The 24384-nt window shown below is 43.2% G+C and overlaps 1 protein-coding gene across 7 annotated transcripts in view; it reads right to left on the reverse strand.

Moving 5' to 3' along the window:
• APLP2 (amyloid beta precursor like protein 2) overlaps positions 1–24384 on the reverse strand; it is a 105575-nt gene that overhangs the window by 32657 nt on the left and 48534 nt on the right. For 4 of the 7 annotated variants that reach the window (XM_077457881.1, XM_077457879.1, XM_077457880.1 and 1 more), the window contains exons 2-7: positions 8674–8847; positions 6056–6185; positions 4097–4209; positions 3341–3531; positions 2956–3164; positions 1362–1529 (exon numbers count right to left, since the gene is read on the reverse strand). In XM_077457881.1, the coding sequence (XP_077314007.1) occupies positions 1362–1529; positions 2956–3164; positions 3341–3531; positions 4097–4209; positions 6056–6185; positions 8674–8847 (985 nt within the window). The remainder of the gene's footprint in view (positions 1–1361; positions 1530–2955; positions 3165–3340; positions 3532–4096; positions 4210–6055; positions 6186–8673; positions 8848–24384) is intronic. The other 3 variants (XM_077457884.1, XM_077457883.1, XM_077457882.1) reach the window with 1 other exon arrangement.

Here is a 24384-nt window from a genome sequence, read left to right on the forward strand (position 1 = left end):
CCAAATCGTCCCCACCGCTCCTCCCAGGACCTCCTGCTCTTTAGTTCCCTTGTTACCCCCTCCCATGCTCACTGTCAGGACTTCTCCAGAGCCTCTCCCATCCCCTTGAACTCCCTACCCCAGTATATATCCGATCAGCCCCTACCCTGCCCATATTTAGGAGATCTCTGAAAACTCATTCAGGGAAGCCTATCCCACACCCACCCCCATCAAATCATTCTCTGCAGCTATTGCTTTTTGTACCACCACTCCTTCGCTTTAGAATGTAAGCTCCACGAGCAGGGCCCTACTGTACCTTTTGCATTGAACTGTAATGCAATTGTGTTGTCCCCCCCATACATTGTAAAGCACTGCGTCAACTGTTGGCGCTATATAGTGTATAATAATAAAATAAAAAAATTGTCTAAAAAAATAAAAATAAAAAAAATAAATAAAAAATAAAGGTATGCAGCCCCTGCAATTTCCCTCATTAACACCTTGCAAGTGCAGCAGCCAATTGACAATTATAAAATCACTCCCGTTCACATCCATTTTGCACATGGAAACAAAGAACTATTTCTTGAAAATGACATTACTTCTTGATCTGCTAGCCAATAGCAAAGGCCGCAAATATAAAATCTGATTGAAGTCTGAAAATCCTCCTTGCCCTTTTAGCTCGTTTACCAGTTTCCTGCCTTTCCAACTGTGCTACACGTCTTGTACCTGCCTGCACATTGATCTCTGCCAGAAAAGCAAAAGAATAGCACCAATCCAGATCCTTGCAGTGGATCTAGAAAAAGTCCTTTAATGCCATCTGAGAATTTCCGGTGTTGCCATTAATTTGCCAGATCAAATCTACACATCTTGTGGGAACGCAAACCCATTAATACCTTCTAGGAATAGACTAAACAATCCCAGCTGCAGATCAGAGCAAAGCAAGTTCAGGATTCTATGAAGATTAAGCCACAAACAGAAAGCAAATAGGGAGAAACTGATGCAATAAAGGGCAGCAACAAGGACACTTGTTATTCCATGTACAAAGAGCACCAGCACTGTGTTAAGGGCCACAATAGCCAAAAAGCATGTTAAGCACACCTGAAAAAAAAAAAAGAAGGAGCAGCTGCTGCTGAGAACAGATCAACAATCAGGATAGGCGTGAACGGGACACAGGCTGGACCTAACCTGAATATTGCTCTGTCCTCAGGACAGCTCACCCCACCGTGCACAGAGCACACGGTCCTCTTTTATGGAGCAATTAGATGGATATTAAGATGGATGACTCTGGGGGTGAAAAAGGTTTAAGAGAAAGGCTGGCATCACCATAATCAACCTGGTGAACCAGCTTCCAGGGATAGGAGGCCAGGGGCCCCCCCATGACTTACTCATGACTTTGCAAACTGCCATGCAATATTCCTTCGTCTCAAAATTGTTCCTGTTGCCACCGCAGCCGCCATATATAAACTTGACACACCTTTGCTGTTCAGGGTTGAAGTACCAGCGAGGAAACATGGCGCGGCAGGGCCCAGTTGTGGCTTCTTGAGAGCAGACAGCTGTGAGGAGATGGGTCACAAACATTGCAAGGTGAACGTCAGGGGGTCAGGAGGCATACCAAACCTCCAACCTCCCAATTAATGATCAGACAGAACTGCATTTACCAAAACTGATAAGAAACCTTGAAATGGACCAACCCTCAAAAGGTTGTTCTGGAACACTGGCCCAATCTGGTTCTAATTTTCTTTACACCAGTCTTTATTACTCAGCACCTACCATGGGGAGTGTTGATGAACAACTGTGGAACACAAGCACATTTCCTTCACCTTGTAATAACAGATCAGCACACAGTTTAAAGAATGGATAGAGGTGTGCTAGTCCGGACATGAAAGAATGAATTAAAGTGGAACTTCATCCTATAGTTAAAGCTCCTCCCTTCCTGTAAAATAGGGCAGGGTTTTTGTTTTGAACTGTTTTTATAAAGAGCGCGACCTTACCCTCCATGAAAGTCTTTCGCCTAGGCCAGGGGTAGGCAACCTCGGTCCTCCAGCTGTGGTGAATCTACAAGTCCCATGAGACATTGCAAGACCCTGACAATCACAGGCATGACTCCTAGAGGCAGAGTCACGATGGGATTTGTAGTTTCACCACAGCTGGAGTGCCAAGGTTGCCTACCCCTGGCCTAGGCGAACAACGTGCACAATGCTTGATGGGCCTCCCGGGATATGCACATCACATATTCATAAAGGCCTTTAAACTTCTATTGAGTAAAAAGGAGGGTGGCGGGCCTAGTGGCGTGTCATCGCGAGGCCCCGCCAGATGATACAGAAAGAACCTTCAGATCTCCCAATGACATAAAAAGTAAGATGGAAGCAGGGGGCCAAGTGGTGTCTGTTGACAGAAAGCTGTCAAGGCGGACAATGCTGGATCTGGGGGCTGGGTGAGTATTCAAAATGTGCAGATATCACCTGGAAGTAGGCAGGGGAATAGAAAAAAAAATAAAAATAAATGTAAGGGGAGTAGGATGAAGGTCCTCTTGAAAGAAGGTGAAAATTCTTGCGTACTTTACCTGTATGCTCAGTCATTAAGATGGAAAATCCCTTTAAAGTGGGCGTGAACTTAAACTGAAGTTTCTGTCTCATAGGGAAATGCTAATTGGGTCTACACAGTAGCCTGAACAATGTGTGGAATTTCTCCAAAATAGCAGTACACTTCCTGTGCCTAAGCACTGTTGTTCTATATAGCCTCTTAGCTGTATATCTGTAGTGTGAGATCATCTGAGGTACTGCTGCCACTGGCTGCTGGCCTCAGATTTAAATCTGTACCCAAGGACCTGCACCTCTGAGTGCCAGTCCTTTTGTTCCGTCTGCCCTTTTAAAGGCCTTTCACAAAGTCCCAAAACGTTGGGAAGACAACACGATATCCACAAACTTTTCCTGGTCAATAATGAGAGCCAACTTGTTCAACCACCAGTCTGCACCTTACCTTTCACATCAGTAATGATATCTTTATCAGAAATTGTCCGCCCATTGATGACCTCTGTGGGTGTCTCATCGTTATACTCGTCCTCATCCTTGTAATTGTCATAATAATAATCACGATCTTCTACAGCATCATCTTCATTCTCCACCTCTTCCTCTTCATCCTCCACTGCGGCTGTGAAGTCTTCCACATCAGCTTCAGTGGGGAATTCACTAGGAAAAGAGAACAAAAATGTAAAATAGAGGATTGCTGCAGTATGAGGCACAAAACATGGAAAAAGTCATATTGACATCCACGACTAGAAAACAGCATAGCACACCAGAATAAAAAATAAAAATAAAAAAAAGGAAACCAAATTACAAGACACTCCTATTAAAATAAAACTAACCTCTTGTATGCTTCATAGTCATCCTCATCTTCCTCTTCCTCCTCATCATCCTCCTCCTCCTCTTTAGACAGAGGCTCTGCCAGTTTCTTGGCATGGGGACAGCAGACATACTCTGTGCCACGGAACTGGCCTGCGCCACATGGAAGCAGCATCCCGTAACTATGGAGGATCATGACCTCAGTCACACAGGCCTGGGGGGAGCCAAGGTTAGAACATCAGCAATCAAAGAAGAACACAGTGCTGTAAAGAGCGGTTAGAACATCAAACCATTATAAAACAGCTATCTTATTTAAAATATGTAATCCCTGGACTAACTATGCATTAATGTAAAGTCACTGAATATATTTCTAAACACTGGCACGACTATCTAAATCATCACTGGTATCGTGCGTGCATGTAAGCCCCCTCACCCCCATGTGTGCAGAGGTGCCACAGGTCTCTGCCGGATCCAAAAGAAAAGGCAAAGACCTTTAGCATATCTGTGCACATGTGAGACATTCAAATATGGCAGGTCGTAAATAATAGAGACTGATGTTCCTCTTTTGTTTGAAAGTCAATGATGGTATATAAAACTCTTCCAACAGAGTAAATCATATAGTACACCTGCAATACTTCTGAATTCAAATTTACAGCTTCATTTGCAAATCTGAACAGTCCAGAACACCTTTACCATCTACCGCTTAAAGCTTTGTGAGTAATCAGATTTGTTTTTCTAAGGATCCTCCTTACCCCTAAATAATCTACTCAGTTGGTTACCTTGCGAGCCACGCTCTGCCAGTACTGTTCCTTCTCGCATAGGTCCATCTGCTCCTTGTGGAAGAACTTACACTTCTCAGGAACCAGAAGTACATCGCTTACAAAGTCACCCACTGCAAATAAAAAGAAAAACATGGGATTTAGATCACACTACACAAAGTCCAAATAGAATCTGCACTCCCCATAGTGCATGACCATTGAATAATCGGGGAGTGCTCAAAATGATTGCTAAAGCCATCCATAGACTGTTCAAATCTCGGCCAGTTCAGCAGGACCGAACCATGCATTGGCAGGCCGAATGTACCCAAGTTGATTGATCAACTATGGTAAAACCAGCCCGCCAGATTTTACATGCTATTATTGCAAGCAGCTGGTGTTGCTACTACCAATCGCTGTGTTCTCCCTGCTGGACAGTTTCTCTGCGTCCCCCTGCTGGGAGGGATTCCCCTATTAACACTGTCTGTGGCTGCAGGAAAGAAATATATGCATACATTATATATATATATATATATATATATATATATTTTTTTTTTTTTCTTTCGGTAGTTGCACAATACATTTATCACACAGAAGCCTATTAGGGCCAAAACTTTGTTCAGCTTAAGGAGCCAGCAGAATGGCCCTTGATATCTGTTCTATTTTTATACAGAACAATTTTCATAGTAGAAAAATAAAAAAAAATGCTCAGGAGGTCTAAAAAGTTTCAAATAATTATATTCAATATAAATTATATGGCAATTTATATTTGTTTTATATACAGTACAATTCTATTTATATAATTATTCTAATTATTATATTATTTGTGATTGTATTCTTGGATATAACCTCTGGTTAGTTGGTTAGATCCAGTGGTGAATTTTTAATATGTAACTATAATAAAATACATTTTTCTACTTTTCTCAGATTGCTCTATAACAGTTTATAATGTCCCAACGTTTTATCAATTTTTTTGAGAACTAGGGAGTTTGATCTAATTTACAAAATATATACATTTTTCTATCAAACTTACAAGGAGGATACAAAACGTATTGCTTTTTTTGTGTTTCAAAAATTCTCATATTAAATTGAATTAAAAATGTTCCCACAATAAGAACAGCAGGGGGTAGCAGGGTTACACAACTATATCATTTCTGTTAAGACGCAGTTTTCTTGAAGAGCGTGTATAAATCTTTGCTCAATACAGTGAAGACGGCCACATGCATAGAAATTAATTCAAAATTAACGGCTTCCTCCGTTTGCAGTCATAGTCAGAAAACCGTGACTGTTGGCACTCAATAAATCATTAATGGACATGACTTCTGCTAACCAACAGCTCTGACCTTGGTGCACCGATCATTCGTGCGTACAAACTGCCTGCATAAATCCTGATGCGACTGCAATATGGCCATGTGATTTAAACATGGAATTTCACGAGGCCACGGAGCCGGCCCAACACAAGGCTTGAAGAGCAATGGCTTAGCACAAAGGACTGCAATGCATGGGACCAGAAGGATGGTGCCAACTAACTGCAGGCAGAAACTGGTCATCTAATTTCTGGGTTTAATATTTCATTATAGGATGGGGAGATTCAACTTCAACCTCCTCAGCCCCAGTTTCTTTAAATCCCTCTAAATGCTCTAAAAAGCAAGGGAAACATTCACACCAGGTGCTCTGGATCGTCGTTTCTGGTGCATTGCCAATGCAAAAACAAGGCAATTGGGGGAAAAAAAAAAAAAAAAAAAAAAAAAAAAGAAGAAGAGGAGGTTAAATTGTGATGGGTTGTCAGGTCATCTGCAGAGCTGCCACATGGCAGACAACTGTGGCTGCTTCCTAATGCAACTGCTAGTCCTAAGGATGGAAAAAGGTCATGCCAAGAGGTACTGTCGGATGAATTCACAGGTCACGTCTTGATTGTGTGGAGAGTTGGGTTTGCAGGTGTGTGCAAAGTTTTGTAGGGGTGATGGGAGAGCAAATACACACCTAGACACTTGTAGGGCACTACGATGTGGCTGTGGCCTTTGCAATTCTTCTTGTCCTTCTTGCACCAGTTATCAATGCTGACTGGCTGGCTGGCTTCCACCACGTTTGTGATCTTAAATTCGGGGTACACCTGCACGGGAAAGAAAAGCAGGCAGTAAATAACTACAGCCACAAAACACAATAGCCTACTGGTCTAAGCTAGACATCGATATATCAGCCAAAAATAGTGTTTTTTCCCTCCCCCCGGCAAAAAGTACCAATAACGGCCCCCGCAAAATATGCGCGATTTTGCCTCAATTTTGTCATTTTTATGGTACGTTTTCATTGGTCATAGGACTCAAAAACCGCATCAAAATGGCAACACGGGTGCATTTTTGACATGTTTGCAAATGCATTTCAGTGGGGAAATGCGTTTTTTTTTTTAATCCTACCAAAAATGCGGCAAGCAGGACCAGCGTGAAGACATACAAAGGATTTATAAGGGATGCATTCTTATTGAGCTTTTCTTGTGCTTAACGCAAAAGCGCTTCAAAAACTGCTCAGTGTGAAAGCAGCCTATCAGCCGAAAAGGTGCTGTTAAAGGCCGAAAATAAATTCTTAGTCATTTAAATTTATGATATGAATGAAAAAGTTGAATACAATACACACACATATATATAAAAAATACATTTATTATTTTTTTAAACTGTGCATTTCGGTTTCAGTTTTTGGCCAAGTGCATCCTGAATTTTAGGTTTGCATCATGAAAGGACATTCCTGAGAATTGGGGACACAGAATTCCGGAGAGATGAAATGGGAGATGAGAGCCAAAAATCACAAGAAAGAAAGAGAATATTTCACTCGTTTCTTGCTTGCAGCAGTATTAAGTGTTATAGAGAAAATTGAAAGCAAATGATTATTTGTAATCTTCTTGTAAACGTTCCTTACCAGGAGATCATGCCAAAAACAGCACTTCTCGCAATTAGCCAGCTCCCTCGTGTACTTGTTTGCTTGCCCATCAGGCCTGGGCACATCTAATGCAGACCTGATTAACAACCTAATGGCCAACTAAAGGTTCATGGAGGGTAGACTGACAATGCCGCTGCTAACTGCAAGGCACTGGCTTCGTGTTGTCTGCAACAGGAATTTTTGTTACCGGCAAAATGTCCAGGCAAGAAACATTGCAACTCATTTCCAAAAAATAAAGGCCAAGTCCAGGTTTTAGTCCACATTTCACTTAAATAATCCCTTGGTACCGCCACCTGAATTTCGGTGTGCCCACTCTGGTAGAAGCTTGTATTAGCTTGAATTCAGCTTAGCTGTGTGTTGCTCCACTCGTACAGCCATGTCATCCATTCACAGGGATTGACCTCACTGAATTACTACATGTCCCATCTGACACTGGGGTAGAAAGATTATGCACAGCCCTGCCAACAATACCTTCACACGCCCAGGTCAGTACCTCTGCAAGGACCCAAGGACAGGGATAAACACTGATAGAGCGTTTGTGCGTTGCCCCCAGGATGCACTAATCACTGGTGCAATGCTCTGTACGTTTTAATATAAAAAAATGCACATTGACCATTAAAATGGTGCCGTATTGATTACTTTTTGCAAAATATGGACTTGGCCTTTAAGAAAATCATATACAGCGATACATGTCAAATATACTGAAAAAATGATTAGGGGGTTTACAAATATACATTTAACATGCATGCTGTATGGTCGAGAAAGTATCTGTGGAAAAATCAGGCATTTTACCATCTTGTATCACCAGCTGTGCAGCAGAAATCTTCATGAGCTTTGACTGTTGCTCTACAACCAAACAGTCCATACTTCTCACACAGAATTTATAATATTTTAACATTGAATTTGGAGACATCATAATGCTTCAACTAGTGAAATGCTGGATGTCTAAGCACTCATTCTTGGAACAGATTCACTTTGAAGTTTAAGGCCCCTGTTGAAAGTTGCACGATTTCACGGTCCTGATTTTAACGCAGTTTTAGGGAATGTGTAAGCTTGAGATCTATGGGCCTCAACTCGCATCAAAGTCGGACCAAAGTAGTGCAGGGACTACTTTGAAGCTGGTGCGAATTGAAGTTGCACAGATATGAATGGTACTCTTTGGAAATCATGGTGTATGACTTGTCATGCGACTTTGCAGTCCCAAGTCACACAAGTGTGACGGGGTCTAAGTGTACTTTTAAAACCCGAAAACACACACAAACAGCACAAAGGGACTAATATGCACAATCAACGAGAAGTGTCCTCTGATCTCCAGAACTGGGTGGAAATATACAAATCCTTAGGCAGGTAAAACAACCCCCATATATGCATTTGATTCGCTGGAGTTCAGCTTTAAAAATATATAAACATACATTTTCTCTTTTTCTTCATGTAGGGAGGACATCAAAGTCCCTGCCTACTAAAGAGATTTCAGGCCTCGGGCTCCAGGGCGTTTTGATGCCTATACACGCTTGTGCGGTAAACCCCGTCTGGAATCCCATGGATAACATTGCACAGCTCACGTGATGCGTCCTTTTGGCACCTTTGCGTTTCTGCTGCCTGGTACGCCACCAGATAACTATATGCTGTACAGGGTGGATATAGGGGTTCCCATCTATCAAGGCACTCACCTCTTGGCAGTACTCCAGAATCTCGTCCTCTTTCTGGATACAACTTTTGGTCCCAGAGGGATCTGATTCCCATTTGCTGGTTTGAACATTGACGTGCATGTTTAATTTCCCACAGAACATTGCCACCTGAGGCTCAGTCATGGCGAATCCTGTTGCAGCATTGGCGGCGAGAGCCTGGTAAGAGAAAAAAAAAAAAAAACAGGCAAAGTTAGTAAGAGGTCTACAAACATTATTTGCCTACATAGAAAATTCCCCCATCTGCATATTAGTACACGTCCCTTTAACCCAAGCACAAAAAAAAAAAAGGGATAACATATAGGCTTATGCAAAAAAGCTGCCATGGAGGGCACAAGGACCCCCCTTACATTTGTCAGAAAAGATGCCTAAAGCTTAACTCCAGCATAAACCAAGAGGATTAAATACAAGAGACGTGTATTCTTCCTTGAAGTTCTGTGCAGGGACCCTAAATTACAGACCAATCACTGTTGCTCTCTTGTGCAGGGTGACTGGTCTTGTACCTGCCCTCTCCTGTAGTTTTTTTCCTGACATCCTGTAGTGGGTGGAGCCCGTTGAGTCCCTCCTGCACCGGCTATGTACAGCACAGTGATGTCACAGCTAGTTTACCGAGATAATATCTGTGTATGCAAAAACATTTGAGGCCCACAAGCTGAAAATCTTTGACTATTGAACATACATTGAAATTAAAGTTTTTGTGCCATCAGATTTAAACTCTGAATTAAAAGGGTTAATTTCTGCAAGGCCTCATTGACTTGATCTGCAAGGCAGCCCATTCCTGCAGTTGGAATGGTTGTGGCAGGTGGTTGTGGACAGTGCAGTCGGGAAGCCTGTACAAAGCAATGAGAATGAAGGACACCACAGCTGTTTACGTATGCACACCCTCGGCTAGGGTGAGAGGACCGGTACGTGGCGCAGACAGAAGTCGGGATTTACTAAAACTGGTGCAGCTGTGCATAATTACTAGAGCTGCACGATTAATCATTAAAAAAAAATTGCGATCTCCTCACAATCCTAATCTAGCATTTCCATGATTCAGTGCAGAGCCGTTCTCTGCTCACAGCTGGCAAAAAATAAAATAGGCAGCCTGTCAAGTTTATTACAACAGTGTCCTGAGATAAAAAGAAATCATGTATCTTTTGGTTCTCTTAGGGCACTTTCCCACTGAGGCAGTGGGGGTGGTAGTGGTAAAGTGCCGCCAATTTTAACTGTATTTTACCGCTGTTTAAGCACCGCCTTGCCACCGCTAGCAGTCCACGTTTGAGCCCCCCCCCCCCCAAAGGGGTTAAAAAAAAAAGTGGTTGATTTTAATGGGCAAGGTGTATTCACCTTGTGCTCCTAAACCGACCCTCCAAGATGCTGCTTGCAGGACTTTTATTTTTTTTAACATCCCGCAAACGCGCCGCCCCAGTGTGAAAGCAATAGAGTGACAGGAGTGGCGCTTTACAGTCGCTATTTTTAGCTCTAAAAAGCCCTTCAGTGTGAAAGTAGCCTAATGCTGGCTATATACTATACAAAAAATAAATAAATAAATTGGCCAAACCAATTTTCGAAAAACGAACATTCGGCTGTGAGAGCAAACGATAGTGCCACTATTTATTTTTTTACATATACCTAGTACAAACAGTTCAGACGGAAAATACATTAACCTTTCAATTTATCATTCATTTGGCAGAAAATTTCTAAACTTGTCATTCGTTTTTTCGGCTCAAAAAACGTCCCGATTATCGATCTTGTGCCTATTAACTGGCCTGAAAAACGAACAATCTGTCTAAATAGACAAATTTCGGACAAATTTTTGTAGTGTATGGCCAGCATTAGATCAAAGAGATAAACTTTGGTCTATAAACGAGGTCAGTTTAACCACTTAAAGACTAAGCCTTTTTCTGACATTTGTTGCTTGCCAGTTAAAATCAGTACCTTATGCTAGAAAATTACTTTATATATTTCTTTTGTTAAAAATTTTTTTTATATAAATAATATATTTTATTCTATCTTCTCATGTGACAACACTGAAGACATGACACTTGTCTACAATGTAAAGTAGTGAATGTACAGCTTGTTTAACAGTGTAAATTTGCTGTCCCCTCAAAATAACTCACACAGCCATTAATGTCTAAACCGCTGGCAACAAAAGTGAGTACACCCCTAAGTGAAAATGTCCAAATTGGGCCCAATTAGGCATTCCCCTCCCCAGCGTGATGTGAATTGTTAGCGTTACAAGGTCTCAGGTGTGAATGGGGAGCAGGTGTGTTAAATTTGGAGTTATCGCTCTCACTCTTTCATACTGGAAGTTCAATATGACACCTCATGGCAAAGAACTCTCTGGGATCTGAAGATTAGACTTGTTGCTCTACATAAAGTTAATGCAATATTTTAGGTCCGTCACACTGTATTTACGTAGCAGTCGTTTAAATGCAATTTTTTGGGAAAAAAGAAAAAAAACTAACCAGTAAAGTTAGCCCAATTTATTTATATAATGTGAAAGATTTTACGACGCGAGAATCGTGATATTTTTATTCTAAGCAAAAAAATCGTGATTTTGGCCAGAATCGTGCAGCTCTAAAACAAAAAAAAAAAAAAAACAAAAAAAAAAAAAAAAAAAAAAGACTGAACAGGACCACTACTGCTGTCCAATCATCAGGAAAGTTGCCCCCTCCTTCCTGTTATGGGGGTACTATGTAAAGGATATGAAGGTATACAAATCTCACCAAAAAGAGGCCACACAGCAATACAAACTGAAAGATCCAAATAAGTATAAAAGGTGGAGAAACTGGGAAGTTAACATTCATCATCATCAGGTTTTTATTGTTTTACTTTACAAATCAGAAGTTCTGTCCCACAATCACGTATTTTAGTTGTGGCTTTCAAGCTGAAAAATGAGGGGCAAGATTGGGATTTGCAGTTTTAATTCACTCCGAGTAGAAATCTTTCCCTCATGACCTACATAGCGGCGGTGCCAGTATATGTTGGCATTCAGAGCACATGCTTTGTAAGCCGGGTCACATGTGAGGTTCAACGCCATCCACATCATAACATACTTAATCCCCGGCTCACACAGTCCGGGCGTTCTCCGCTGAGCCCGGGGAGAAGTCTCATGGAAATACCCAAAAAACACACAACACTCCGCACATTCTTCATAACATTTGCCAGCAAGCCTCCAGTTCTTATAACTTTATGGGACTGCAACAGGCTACAAAAATTGTACAATTCAAATTGTATTAGAGGAAAGGTGTTATGCTCCATTCTGAATGGGAGGCGGTCATCTAAGCATTCTAAAATCACAAGGATGGAATTCCTCTACAGCAGATCCCATTCTATATTGTGTGAATACTGTGCTTGTATAAAAATAATAAAAAATAAAAATAAGAAAAGACATGCTTTGTCTCTTCTGTATTAAAGTTGCTAACCTGCCTGTCCACCCTACACAGTGAGCGCATGCACAAGAATTACGCCACCCTTGCCCAGTGGGCAGCTCCAGGAAGCTGGATCTCTGGATCCAAGGCGAATACAGTTTTTCTTTAAGACAAGACACATAGAAGTTTACGGGGCTGTAATGATCAGCCTGGATACAGACAATCACTAGAAAGAGTCGCCGGATCCAGAAAGCATGTACCGGTGGGCAGGGAGTGTAAGGTCACAATAGAACTATAGGCAAACCTTTTTTTTTTTTTATTTTTTTTTTTTTTTTTATAGATTAAGGCAGTGTTTCTCAAACTTAGTCTTGCGGCACACCAAAAAAAAATAAAAAAATAAAACTCAAATCTTTTCAAGTGTGCCATGAAAATTTTAAACAATTTTTGTGATGAAGAATCGCTAAACAATAAAAAGTTTGTTCATTTATAAGGCTGCATTCACACAGCAGCATTTTGAATCGCGGATTTGCCAGCGCTGAGGTGTGATTGACAAAAACGCAGGACTCGCATTGGATATGCCATTCATTTGAATGACCCCTCAAATCGGGGTGAGGGTCTGCCACGACTGTCGTGCAAAAAAAAAAAAAAAAAGTGCTGCAACCTCGGTGGGACGCATATCGCACAAAAATAGTTCAGGAGCTACTTTTGGGCAACACGTCTCCCACGACGCGGGTTGCTGTGATTGTCGCACGATAAATCGTGCTGCAATCGCGGCAGACCCTCACCGCGTTTGGAGGGGGTCAGTCAAATGAATGACATCTCGAATGCGGGTCACACGTTTTGTGATTCACACCTCAGCGCTGTGAAATTGTGGGCAAATCTGCGGCAAAAGCAGCCCAAGCATCAAAGTTGGAATGGTGCAGTCTCTATTTTTATAATGTATAAGTTAGAGCGATTGTGTTCTCCCAAGATCTCGCACAAGTCTTGTGTTACAAAAAGGAACAAACGAATGACAGAGACTGTATGTATGTAAATGTATTATTTTTAATTATATATATATATATATATATATATATATATATATATATATATATATATATATATATATATATATATATATATATATATATATATAAACTCTTTTGCGACATTGATTTACCTTTTAAATTTTTCAATATGTTCAAGGTTTCAAACCGCTAGCAATTTTTTATATTTTTCAATATTCTCACGGCACACCAGCAAATTCCATTCAGCGCACATTTCAAGATCACCATCAACAAGATATAGTTATAACCCGTGTCCCATTCCCTTCACCACCCTTCCCATGGCCAAACCGGAAGTTAGAGGAAATCCCTGCAACGTAAGGGAATTCCTTGGGGACCCCCAAGTCACCAAAACTAGTGTCCCCATTGGAAGACTTCTCTATTACTTTTCCAAGTGTAACCCAAAATTTGGGGGATTTTCTTTACTTTCAATGATAAAATGGTATACAGGACAAATGGAGAGGGTGAATTTCCCTAATGGGGGTACAGAGGGGGGGGGGGGGGGGGGGGGGGGGTGGGTCTAATCTCTCTCCACTCTATGCAAAAAGGAAAAGTTTTACCTTTAGTTATACTTTACAGGCTGGCCATACACTATACAAATTCCTTATTTAATTTCCTTTAGGAGCAAGGGCCTGCCTCATTGTATACAGATTGAAAGCGTTTAGGTTTGACGTCCTATTATATGGTTTTAGTAAATTTAAAAGAAAAATTGAAAAAAGAAAATTTGTATAAATGTATGGCCGGCTTAAATTCGATCACAGAGAAAGGGGCAAAAAATATATGTGCACTTCTCCTTTAACACTTCTTTTTATTATGTGGCGCAGCACATTGCAATGTGCCGACATGCCGTAACACATTGTACACGGCTTTAGTTAACATGCTGAATTTTTATGCTGTGCAATGATATGGCACAAACAGGGTGAATATTAGAGTTTCCGTTTTCTACGTGTCCTTGCGTTGATCAGCGATAATGAATGCAGCTTGGCGCACCTGGTGTGGACGGGCTCTACAATATAAATACCATCAAATGACCTTCTCATACAACCTGTACTCAATTTTGATCTTAAAGTGAAAGATCACCATTTCACAAAAAAAAAAAAAAAATAAATAAAAAAAAGGGAGAAGCAAAACCATAAACTGCCCCCACCTCTCCCCTTAACTCGGTGGATGAAATCGCTTTCACTGTCCATGGAGCTGATGCAGGGGGTCCAGGTATATGAAAGCAGTGGTCATCTTCCAGGACAGATCAAAATTAATTCTAAATTAAATTAGTCATATGACACCTTTGACCAATCAGAAATGCCCTGATCTGTCCTGGCATGTGGGAGAACTTTCTAAAATGTCAGGACTGGATGGACAGAAATACAGATCCTTTGGCAGGTTAAATAGCTTCCATATATGTCATTTTATATCTAGTTATATATTGGCCTGGAGAAAGGTTTTAGGCCCATGTCACATCTGAGCTACACTAAGCAACACTTTTTTTGCACAATTTTGTGGTGCATTGTTTGAGTAGCGCCATTCCACTAAAAAAAAAATGCACCAAAGACGCTCACGTACCAAATTTTGGCACTGAGCCAGGAGCGTTTAGCGTGTTTTGTCGCACGACAATCACGGCAAACGGCGTGCTGCTTGGGGTGCTATTAAAGTGTTACTAAACCCAAAACCGTAAAGATCAATCTGTATATGCAGGCAGGGGTAGGCAAACTCGGCACTCCAGGTGTGGTGAAACTACAAATCCCATCATGCCTCTGCCTCTAGGAGCCATGCCTATGATTGTCAGGGTCTTGCTATGTCTCGTGGGACTTGTAGTTTTACCACAGCTGGAGGGCCAATGGTTGCCTACCCCTGCAGTAAGCCCTGGTTCACACTGGTACATTTGACATGTCAAATTGCATCGTCCGAATGGATGCGACACTGTATTTGCGGCGCCACACTGATTTCAAAAAGTCGTTTCTGTACTACTTTTTGCGATTTTGGGCTGCGATTTACATTGACATACATGCAGAAACCTGCACAGATGTCTATGAAATTGCTCCCAAAATCGGGACTGGCATGCAGGAGTGAAATAATGCGAGTTCAGCTTCATTCCCGCATCTCAGTGTGAACCTGGGCTAAAGCATGCTTGTTATACTCATGATGGAACCTAAGAGGTTAAGCCTTCACATTCTGTAAAAAGGCTGTTTAATCCGGTCTTCTATGATCCTCCCCGTCACCTAAACATCTCCTGATAGAACAGAGCCTTGGAGACATGCTGCACATGCTCAGTTTGGTGTGTATTGCTAGAGAGGTTTTTTTTTATTTTTGGAGAGTGCATGCGATCAGCACAAGGCCAATCAGCGCTGTCCAAAGAGAGGGTCACGAGTCCTGCAGCCTCATAGGACAATCAGGGGGGAGAGAAAAAAAAAAAAAAAAAAAACTCCAGCTCCAACAAGCTTTAACCAGACACTGATAGAAGCCACAAGACTGCTATATACTGCTAACGCGAAAAGGTAATTAGCGGTTTATATTTACTAAAATAATTGCATTTCCATCTTCTGTGTACTGTGGGAGACCAGATATAGTGAATGCAGGGTCCTGGGTTTAGCGACGCCTTAATAATGGCACCGCAAATCATGTCACACGTTTTGCTGGAATTCTGGAATCGCAGGCATGATTCTAACACACACAGGTGTGAAAGGGGCCAGACACTTTTTTAAACCAAAGTGCCAACCTTAGGAGAATGGACAGTGTTGGCAGAGCTTTTTGAGCGATCATCACGATGACGAGTCCTCCTTTTGGGATCTTTTTATTGTTGGTGTTGTAAGATGTCCCATTACTTGGTGATCCACACAGTGATCGGGGGACACCCAAGAACCACGGAGACGCCATTCTCAGTCCATAAAAGCTCTCTTTGTAGTCTCTCAGACTTCAGTAAATGCTGCGAAATTAATCCGGCAGCTTGTGGGCGCCAAACATTCCAGAGGAAAGGCAGAACGAGAACCGTTGTGGCTCAGGGATGGATCAGACTGGCACAGGCTCACCATCACTATACATTGTATGATGGATTACATTCAGGCCACTGGCAGAGTAAGGAAAAGCAACCAAACATGTCCCGATATTCACAATCATTCCAGGCATCACCGGCCACAATCTGGCACCACTGAAGTCTGCATTACAGGCCTGCACTGGTCTCATTGACTTAGCGTCCTGGCCGGAGCCCAAGACCCACAGCAGATACGTAGGAACCTGAAAAGCAAAAATTGCACCAGCCATCAACGGACGCTCCCAGCGAAAACCGCCAGTCTTTACTGCGCTAAAAATAAATCTGGTGCCATGCAAGAGTCAGAATGAAGGAGGAGTTAAAAACAAAAGGGGGAAAAAAATAAAAAATAAATAATACCTGCCAGGTTGCCAATACACAAATCAGAAAGACATTATAAAAAGACCCCTTTTACACTGGGGCCGCGGCCACATTATTGCTCAAGTGCCGCTCGTGTTAGCAGTTCTTCAGCGCTGTTTAAGCAGCTCTTTTCAGCCACTAGCGGGGGGGCTTTTAACCCCAAAGAATGAGTTAAGAGCCCGTGTTGCGGCACTTCCGAATCGCTTTTAGGCGCTTTGGAAGAGCTGCCTATTCATTTCAATGGACAGGGCGCTAAATACAGCGCTCCCAAACCTCCCCAAAGATGCTGCTTGCAGGACTTTTCCAAACATTCCGCAAGTGCACCGCCCCAGTATGAAAAGTCCCAAGGAAATGAACGGGAGGCGCTTTACAGGCACTATTTCTAGTGTTAAAACGCCTGAAAACTGCCTCGGTGTGAAAGGGGTCTAAATGTAAACCTATAAATAATCATGTCAACAGGCCCATTCATAGCAGAAGAAAAATGAAATAAAAATCATTTGTACCCAAGGACATACCGCTCAATCCACGGATGGCGCTTCATTGAATTATATTTCACTGAGCTTGATATAAAGCAGAGAAATAGCGAAGGAAGACGACAGCCAATTAGAGGCAATGAGCCAGCTCACTGCACATAGCTGTATATAACCGGCCAGGCCTGATATATGGTCAGGTGAATAATGAGAAGCTCATCCTTCCTCAAACCAGCATAGTCCACGCCAACAGATCTGTTTAGCAGATCCTGTATGGCGGCTCATATGATGAGATCTGAGGTTACCGGCAGAACAAGGAGCGTGGATAGGAACCAAGAAGTGATTGGAAGAAGACTGCAATAATGCCAAAAGAGCATGAAAGGGATGGAAATCATATTGTTTGAGAAGGTAGAATCATATACAAAAAACAAAAAGGTGACAAGTACCCCCACACGTCAGAGCCCCCCCCCCTCCATGGTAGTTCATCATCAACTACAAGCCGACAGCTGCAAAGGCTGCCTGTACACGTAGTTTCCCATTCACAGAACTCTGAATGAATGATGCAGCCATGCAGGTGGGATGGCAAGCTTGGGAGCCTCTCAAAACAAAAGGCTTTTTAGAAAAGAAAAAAAACCCTTCTGACTTTACAACCCCTTCAGTATAAAGCTATACGAATTCAGCTTTTTACTAGCCATGTTGCCCATTTGTCATTTGGATTGGAGGTTGTTTAAAGCTGGTCTTTTTTTTTTTTTATTATTTTTTTTTTAATACATTTTTTGTTAATTTGATAAGTAGCGGCATTCATGATGTCGCATGCAAACCTTCGGCGGTGATGGCATGCTGCGGTTTGCTGTAGGTGTACATTTTTCAGCATTTTAAGTGTTTAAATCGTACAAGCAGACAGATATACCGACAAGTCTCCAGGAGTCCTGCATGGCATTCGTGATCTGCTGATCGCAAGTGCAATCAATTCCAGGCTCCGCGTAAACGAAAAAAAGAGAATAAAATGCGCTTTTTTTTACCTGCCAAAATGTGCATTAAGAAAAAAAAAGGTGAACTTATCCTTAAGGCCTCATGCACACGAGATGCAGTTAAACGCGCGTTCAGATGCAGTTGGACAGTTTTTTCAACTGCACCTGAACTCATTCAATGTTATCCTATGTGTCCATGCACACAGTCTCGTTTTTTTCCGTTTATATGCAGTTGCGTTTAATCTCGTTTTTCCAGAAGCAAAAAAATGCGTTCAGAAACAAAAATTTCTGCGTTTCAGACGCAAAACGCGGCTAAACGCGGCTAAACGCGGCACCCGCGTTTGCGTTTATATGCGTTTTTAAAGGTGACCTTTTTTTTTACATTAAAAATCTCAAAAATGATTGCAAAAGAAAAATATTTTAAACAATTGCAATTGCAAGTGGACAATCCACAACTTGTGGCAAGTGACGTGGCAAGTGGACAATCCACAACTTGTGGCAAGTGACATGGCAGGTGGCAAGTGATGTGGCAAGTGGACAATCCACAACTTGTGGCAAGTGACGTGGCAGGTGAAGTGGCAAGTGACGTGGAAAGTGGACAATCCACAACTTGTGGCAGGTGACGTGGCAAGTGACCTGGCAGGTGACGCGGCAAGTGACTTGGCAGGTGACGTGGCAAGTGGAAAATCAACAACTTGTGGCAGGTGACTGGCATGTGACGTGGCAAGTGGACAATCCATAACTTGTGGCAGGTGACGTGGCAAGTGACGTGGCAAGTGGACAATCCACTTGTGGCAGGGGACGTGGCAAGTGACGTGGCAAGTGGACAATCCACAACTTGTGTCAGGTGACGTGGCAAGTGGACAATCCACTTGTGGCAGGTGACGTGGCAAGTGACGTGGCAAGTGGACAATCCACTTGTGGCAGGTGATGTGGCAAGTGGACAATCCACTTGTGGCAGGTGACGTGGCAGGGGACGTGGCAAGGGACGTGGCAAGGGACGTGGCAAGTGGACAATCCACAACTTGTGACAGGTGATGTGGCTGGTGACGTGGCAAGTGGACAATCCACATCTTGTGGCAGGTGACGTGGCAGGTGACGTGGAAAGTGGTGTGGCAAGTGGACAATCCACAACTTGTGGCAGGTGATGTGGCTGGTGATGTGGTAAGTGGACAATCCACAACTTGTGGCAGATGGCATGGCAGGTGACGTGGCAAGTGACGTGGCAGGTGACGTGGCAGGTGACATGGCAAGTGGACAATCCACATCTCGTGGCAAGTGACGTGGCAGGTGATGTGGCAAGTGACGTGGCAAGTGACGTGGCAAGTGGACAATCCACAACTTGTGGCAGGTGACGTGGCAGGTGATGTGGCAAGTGACGTGGCAGCTGATGTGGCAAGTGGACAATCCAAAACTTGTGGCAGGTGACGTGGAAAGTGACGTGGCAGGTGACGTGGCAAGTGATGTGGCAAGTGGACAATCCACAGCTTGTGGCAAGTGACGTGGCAAGTGGACAATCCACAACTTGTGGCAGGTGACGTTGCAGGTGACGTGGCAAGTGAACAATCCACAACTTGTGGCAGGTGACGTGGCAAGTGACGTGGCAGGTGAAGTGGCAAGTGACGCGGCAAGTAGACAATCCACAACTTGTGGCAGGTGATGTGGCAAGTGACGTGGCAGGTGATGTGGCAAGTCACGTGGCAAGTGGACAATCCACATCTTGTGGCAAGTGACGTGGCAGGTGATGTGGCAAGTGACATGGCAAGTGGACAATCCACAATTTGTGGCAGGTGACGTGGCAGGTGATGTGGCAAGTGGACAATCCCCAACTTGTGGCAAGTGACGTGGCAAGTGGACAATCCACAACTTGTGGCAGGTGCCGTGGCAAGTGACACGGCAAATGCAAGTGTACAACTGCTCTCTATGCTGCTGCTGCTCACTCTGATCAAAATAGCAGAAATAGTTAAAAAAATGCTTTGAGAGCTTGGGGAGGGTCTACATGATGTTATCTTTATAAACGCGTTTAAACGCAAACGCGTCTAAACGCGGCATGCAAACGCGGCAAAACGCGCGTTTCTAAACGCGCGTTTCAGCTTTTTTTTAACAGAGGTTTCATCTGCGTCTCGTGTGCATGAGGCCTAAAAGGACTGCTCCACTGACAGCAGACAAAAGGTAATGAAGGAAAGTCTTTCAAGTGAGGTAAGAAGGTCTCTGGGTGTCCGTACATTTGATGAAGTCCTAGTGCAGGAAAAAACGGTGAGATCATCCTGCCGACTTCAGACTTTAACAGTCATCTCAGATTCTCTGCTCAATTTAACATCCAGAAAGCCTCAGAACATAATGAATGAATTTTAATACCATATAAAATTTCTCTGTATAATTTCCAGACGGAACATCTGAAGGCCCATCACAAAACTAAACCAGCAATGAAAATTCATTAGCACCTGCGCCATTCTGATGATGGAGGGAATGTTTCAGGATGGAGGTCGCAGTGTACTGTGACAATGCAAAGCTGTCACCGAGCGCCCAGGTAATCGGGGACCTCTGAAAACAGAAATGTCAAGACGTGTTAGCGTCGCCAGGGCTGCAGATCTGGGTTCCTGCCTAAGAAGCCAAATAATATTCACTGGCCAAAGCAGAAGGCATGTCTGATATCAGCAAGCTGTCCCCTTCAGAAGCTGCAATAGGGATCCCTGGACCGTTTTATCTAGGCCCTCGACTGAGCTTTCCAGCCCATGTGGCAACATTTTAGGGATACAGTTTTGTTATTAACAGGGACTAGATGATTTAAACACTTAAAATTCTGGAAAATAAAAAATGTACACATACAGCAAACTGCAGCGTGCCATCACCACCGAAGGTTTGCATGAATGTCGCTACTTACCAAATTAAGGATAGAAAAAAAAAAAAACAGCTTTAAAACTGCCTCCAATCCAAAAACAGCAAATAGGCAACACGGCTAGTAAAAAGCTGAATTGTGTAAAAGGCAGTGTGAATGTGTATAGCTTTATATATTGTAGGGGTTGTAAAAGTCAGGTGTTTTTTTTTTTTGTTTTTTATCTTCATGCATATCTTCATGCATCCTATGCATGAAGATAAAAAGCCTTCTGTATGCAGCAGCCTCACTCATACTTACAGAGCCTCCTCTCTGTCCATGAGTGTCTCAGCCTTTCGAGACTCTCCCTCCCGATTGGCGCCATAGGCTCCTGCTGCTGTCAAAGTCAGTCAGTCAATCAGAGAGGGGGCAAGGTGGGGCCGGGCCGCAACCCCGTCTGATTGGACACAGGGAGCTGCGACTTGGTAGGGTTCCCCCATAGCAAGCTGCTTGCTGTGGGGGGCACTCAACAGGAGGGAGGGGCCAGGAGCACAGAAGAGGGACCCGAGAAGAGGAGTATCTGAGCTGCTCTGTGCAAATCCACTGCATTGGGCAGGTAAGTATAACATAAAATAAAATACAAGTCACTCTAACGTCTCTGTATATTTTAAAATGGGGGGGGGGATTCTGTTCACACCCCCCCCCCCCCACCGCCATTCCAGCCACACCCAACTCCCATAAAAAGCAAAATAATAATAAAATATAAATGCCACTCAATGCACATCAATTTATAATGTGTACGTGGGTGGGGTAGTACACCAGACAATAGAAGCCTTTCTCCGGCACTCAATCCAACTACACAGAACAAAAAAGGCTCATTAAACAGTTTACACATTTAGCTTAAAATGTTTTTTTTCATGCACACATTTAGAAAAACACGTGAAGTCACAATAACGCATCCAGGCAACTCTGCCAAGTGCGATCTCTAAAGCTTAGTACACACGGGCCGAACGTTGAGTGGCATCAGTCGGTGCAAAATTAGCCAACCAAATTGTCTCCTGACTGGCTCCCGTTCAGCACTCTCAGCCAATGAGTGTCAGAACACAGTACAAGTAGCAGGGGAGATTTCTGTACTTGCGTTGCATAGTTAGTACAGCGGCCCTCCTGAGCCGTACACTTTTTTTTCTGTGCTTGACGGTGGTAGCTCTGTCACCACCACTGGAGGGCTTTGTTCTAAAGGTAAGTATTTCATAATGCGCTAGTACATTGTGCCCGAGTACGATGTGCCATTGCCTTGCATGTTTTTTATTTTTTAATGCTGCCGTTTACTACTGCTTCAAAAACAAAATGTAGAGATGGTAGAGAAGGCTGCAAATAAAACTGGTACAACTTACAGGATGATTTTTTTCATCCCTGTGCATCACCTAAAGCCAGTCACTTCACTGGTTATAAGGCCCCTTTCTCACTTGTGCGACCTGAAAGTCGCATGATTTTGACGCCACTTGAACCAATGCCTGTGTAATTCTGAGGTCTATGGACCTCAAGTCACGTTAAAGTCTAAACAAAGTAGTGCAACTTTGAAGTCGCACAAATATGAACAGTACCTTATTGGAAATCATGGGGTAAGACTTGTCATGCAACTTTGCAGTCACAAACCGCAGGACAAGTCAAACGAACGTGTTCGTGTACGGAGCCCGCTCTGCTCAGCGGGGGATCGCTCAGTCGATCCCCGCTGAGCAGACAGATGAAAGGTCTGTCTACACACTGTGCAGGGACCGACCTGTCAGATCGCCGCTCTCCCCTATGGGGGAATCGGATGAGGACGGACCATACAGTCTGTCGTCACTCGATCCGATGACGGATGGAAAAATTGGTTTTTCCTCAGTCACACTTTTTCGGATCGGAGCAGGTCGGGTCGGATGTCAGCGGACATGTCACCGATGACATCTGTTGCTTCATAGAGGTCTATGGAGCGTCCATTCAGGTCCGCCTAAAAAAACTAACAGGAGGACCTGAATGGATCATCCGTGTGAAAGAGGCCTAAGGGTTTACAACTACAGCGTTGCTCCACGGGCCAGTAAGTTACTATTGTTCTGTAAGGTGATATTAATAGATCTTTTAGTACAGTGATATATCTTTTGACATATCTAGTGCTGAAACTCAGTGCCGATTTAGAAAAGGTGAAAAGAAATGTACAATCACAGCTCCCTTTATTGCGCCCATGCGCCAAGCAGGCTCAGCACAGCGGTAGTTAAAATTAAGCTGGATAAGATAAAATCCAACTGAAAATTGCAGTTTAATGTTCTTCTGAATCCTTGTAATTACCAGAGCTTAGAAGGAGATTACGTTGATTTTCTGTAGACCCATAAAACACAAAATGTAACAAATTAAAACAAAACCCATTAAAACGCTCCCAACATGACAAACTATTGTGAAGGTCCCGGATGAGGCTCAGTGTAGAGGACTGAATGTAGTACTGAAATTCCTCCCCTCCGGGTCAGTTGGGTGTTACCTTTGCGCCGTTACCACTGGCAGAAATGTGATTTATCAGTACCCGCTCCAGTTTATTGCCCCCGCGTTCTGCATTGCTAAGTGGCTCTCACCCAGTAATGAGAAGTAATAAAGCTTTGACAGGTGTAGGACACTCAGAGGGAGGGGCCGCCGCAGCTTGGCGCAGCCTCTAATTGATTTGCTAAGGTTGGCATAAACGCCACGCAGATCTATTTCATGGCCTATTTCATTAGGAAAATGAGCGTTCAAATTTCCTTAGCCAGGATTCTGCTGTGCCGGCTGCTGGAAAAAAAAAAAAAATCCCCCCATGGGGTGAGCAGAGCGGATCCTATCCCATCCAAGCTTGCGTCATACTGAAATACAATAAGGAGATGCAACAAACGTTTACAGCAATTCCTTCCCATACCTGGAAACGTTCACAATGAGAGAAAACAATACCACTGCTGAAGCAGCTAGAGACAAAGCAAAACGTGTGCTGCCATTTAAAGGGCAACTGCAAAGGGAAACTAAATTACAGCTATAGGTGGGTGGTGGCCAGCCAATTCTCCTGCAGTCTCCTTATATTGGAGGAACTCCGCTGCGACATTCCAGCATGTGCACCCAGCTACAGGCAGAGGAGCACTAGAAATATTATAGACTACCAGAAAAAAAACAAAAAAAACTGGCCCTGCTGCCTAGGGATATAACTTGACTCTGCTTTCAGAATGAAAATGAATAAGAAGAAGACCCTATAGCCTTCTCACCACCCCCCCCCCACCCCCAGTGCCGACTGTACTTGCCACCCTGAGTTATGAACTGTCAGTGCCCACACAGCCAATGCAGAGGTACAGAATTCAATGCTCTTTCTGCAGGGCTTCCAGGACAGATCAGAGAAATGCTCCGTGCCAGCGCTGACCAATCAGAAGAAGGAAGTGATAGCCCTATAGAATGGTATTTTGGTTGAAAGATACATTTTCAGCCAGGGTCCATTCTGAATAGACAAATGGCAGTCTTCCCCCTTTCACACAGGCCAGATCCGAATGGATCCCCTGCTGAGTGAAGCGGGGAGAAAATAAAAATAAAAAAAAATGATCCCCTTACATTTTTCTGCCAGATCGCACCCAGAGGTAGCTGGGTGTAAAATGGATACAAGTGAATGGAGGATCCAG

The sequence above is a fragment of the Lithobates pipiens genome, unplaced genomic scaffold, assembly GCF_037356315.1.
Source record: "Lithobates pipiens isolate NorthernLeopardFrog02 unplaced genomic scaffold, aLitPip1_a1.2 Scaffold_27, whole genome shotgun sequence".
NCBI classification, from domain to species: domain Eukaryota; kingdom Metazoa; phylum Chordata; class Amphibia; order Anura; family Ranidae; genus Lithobates; species Lithobates pipiens.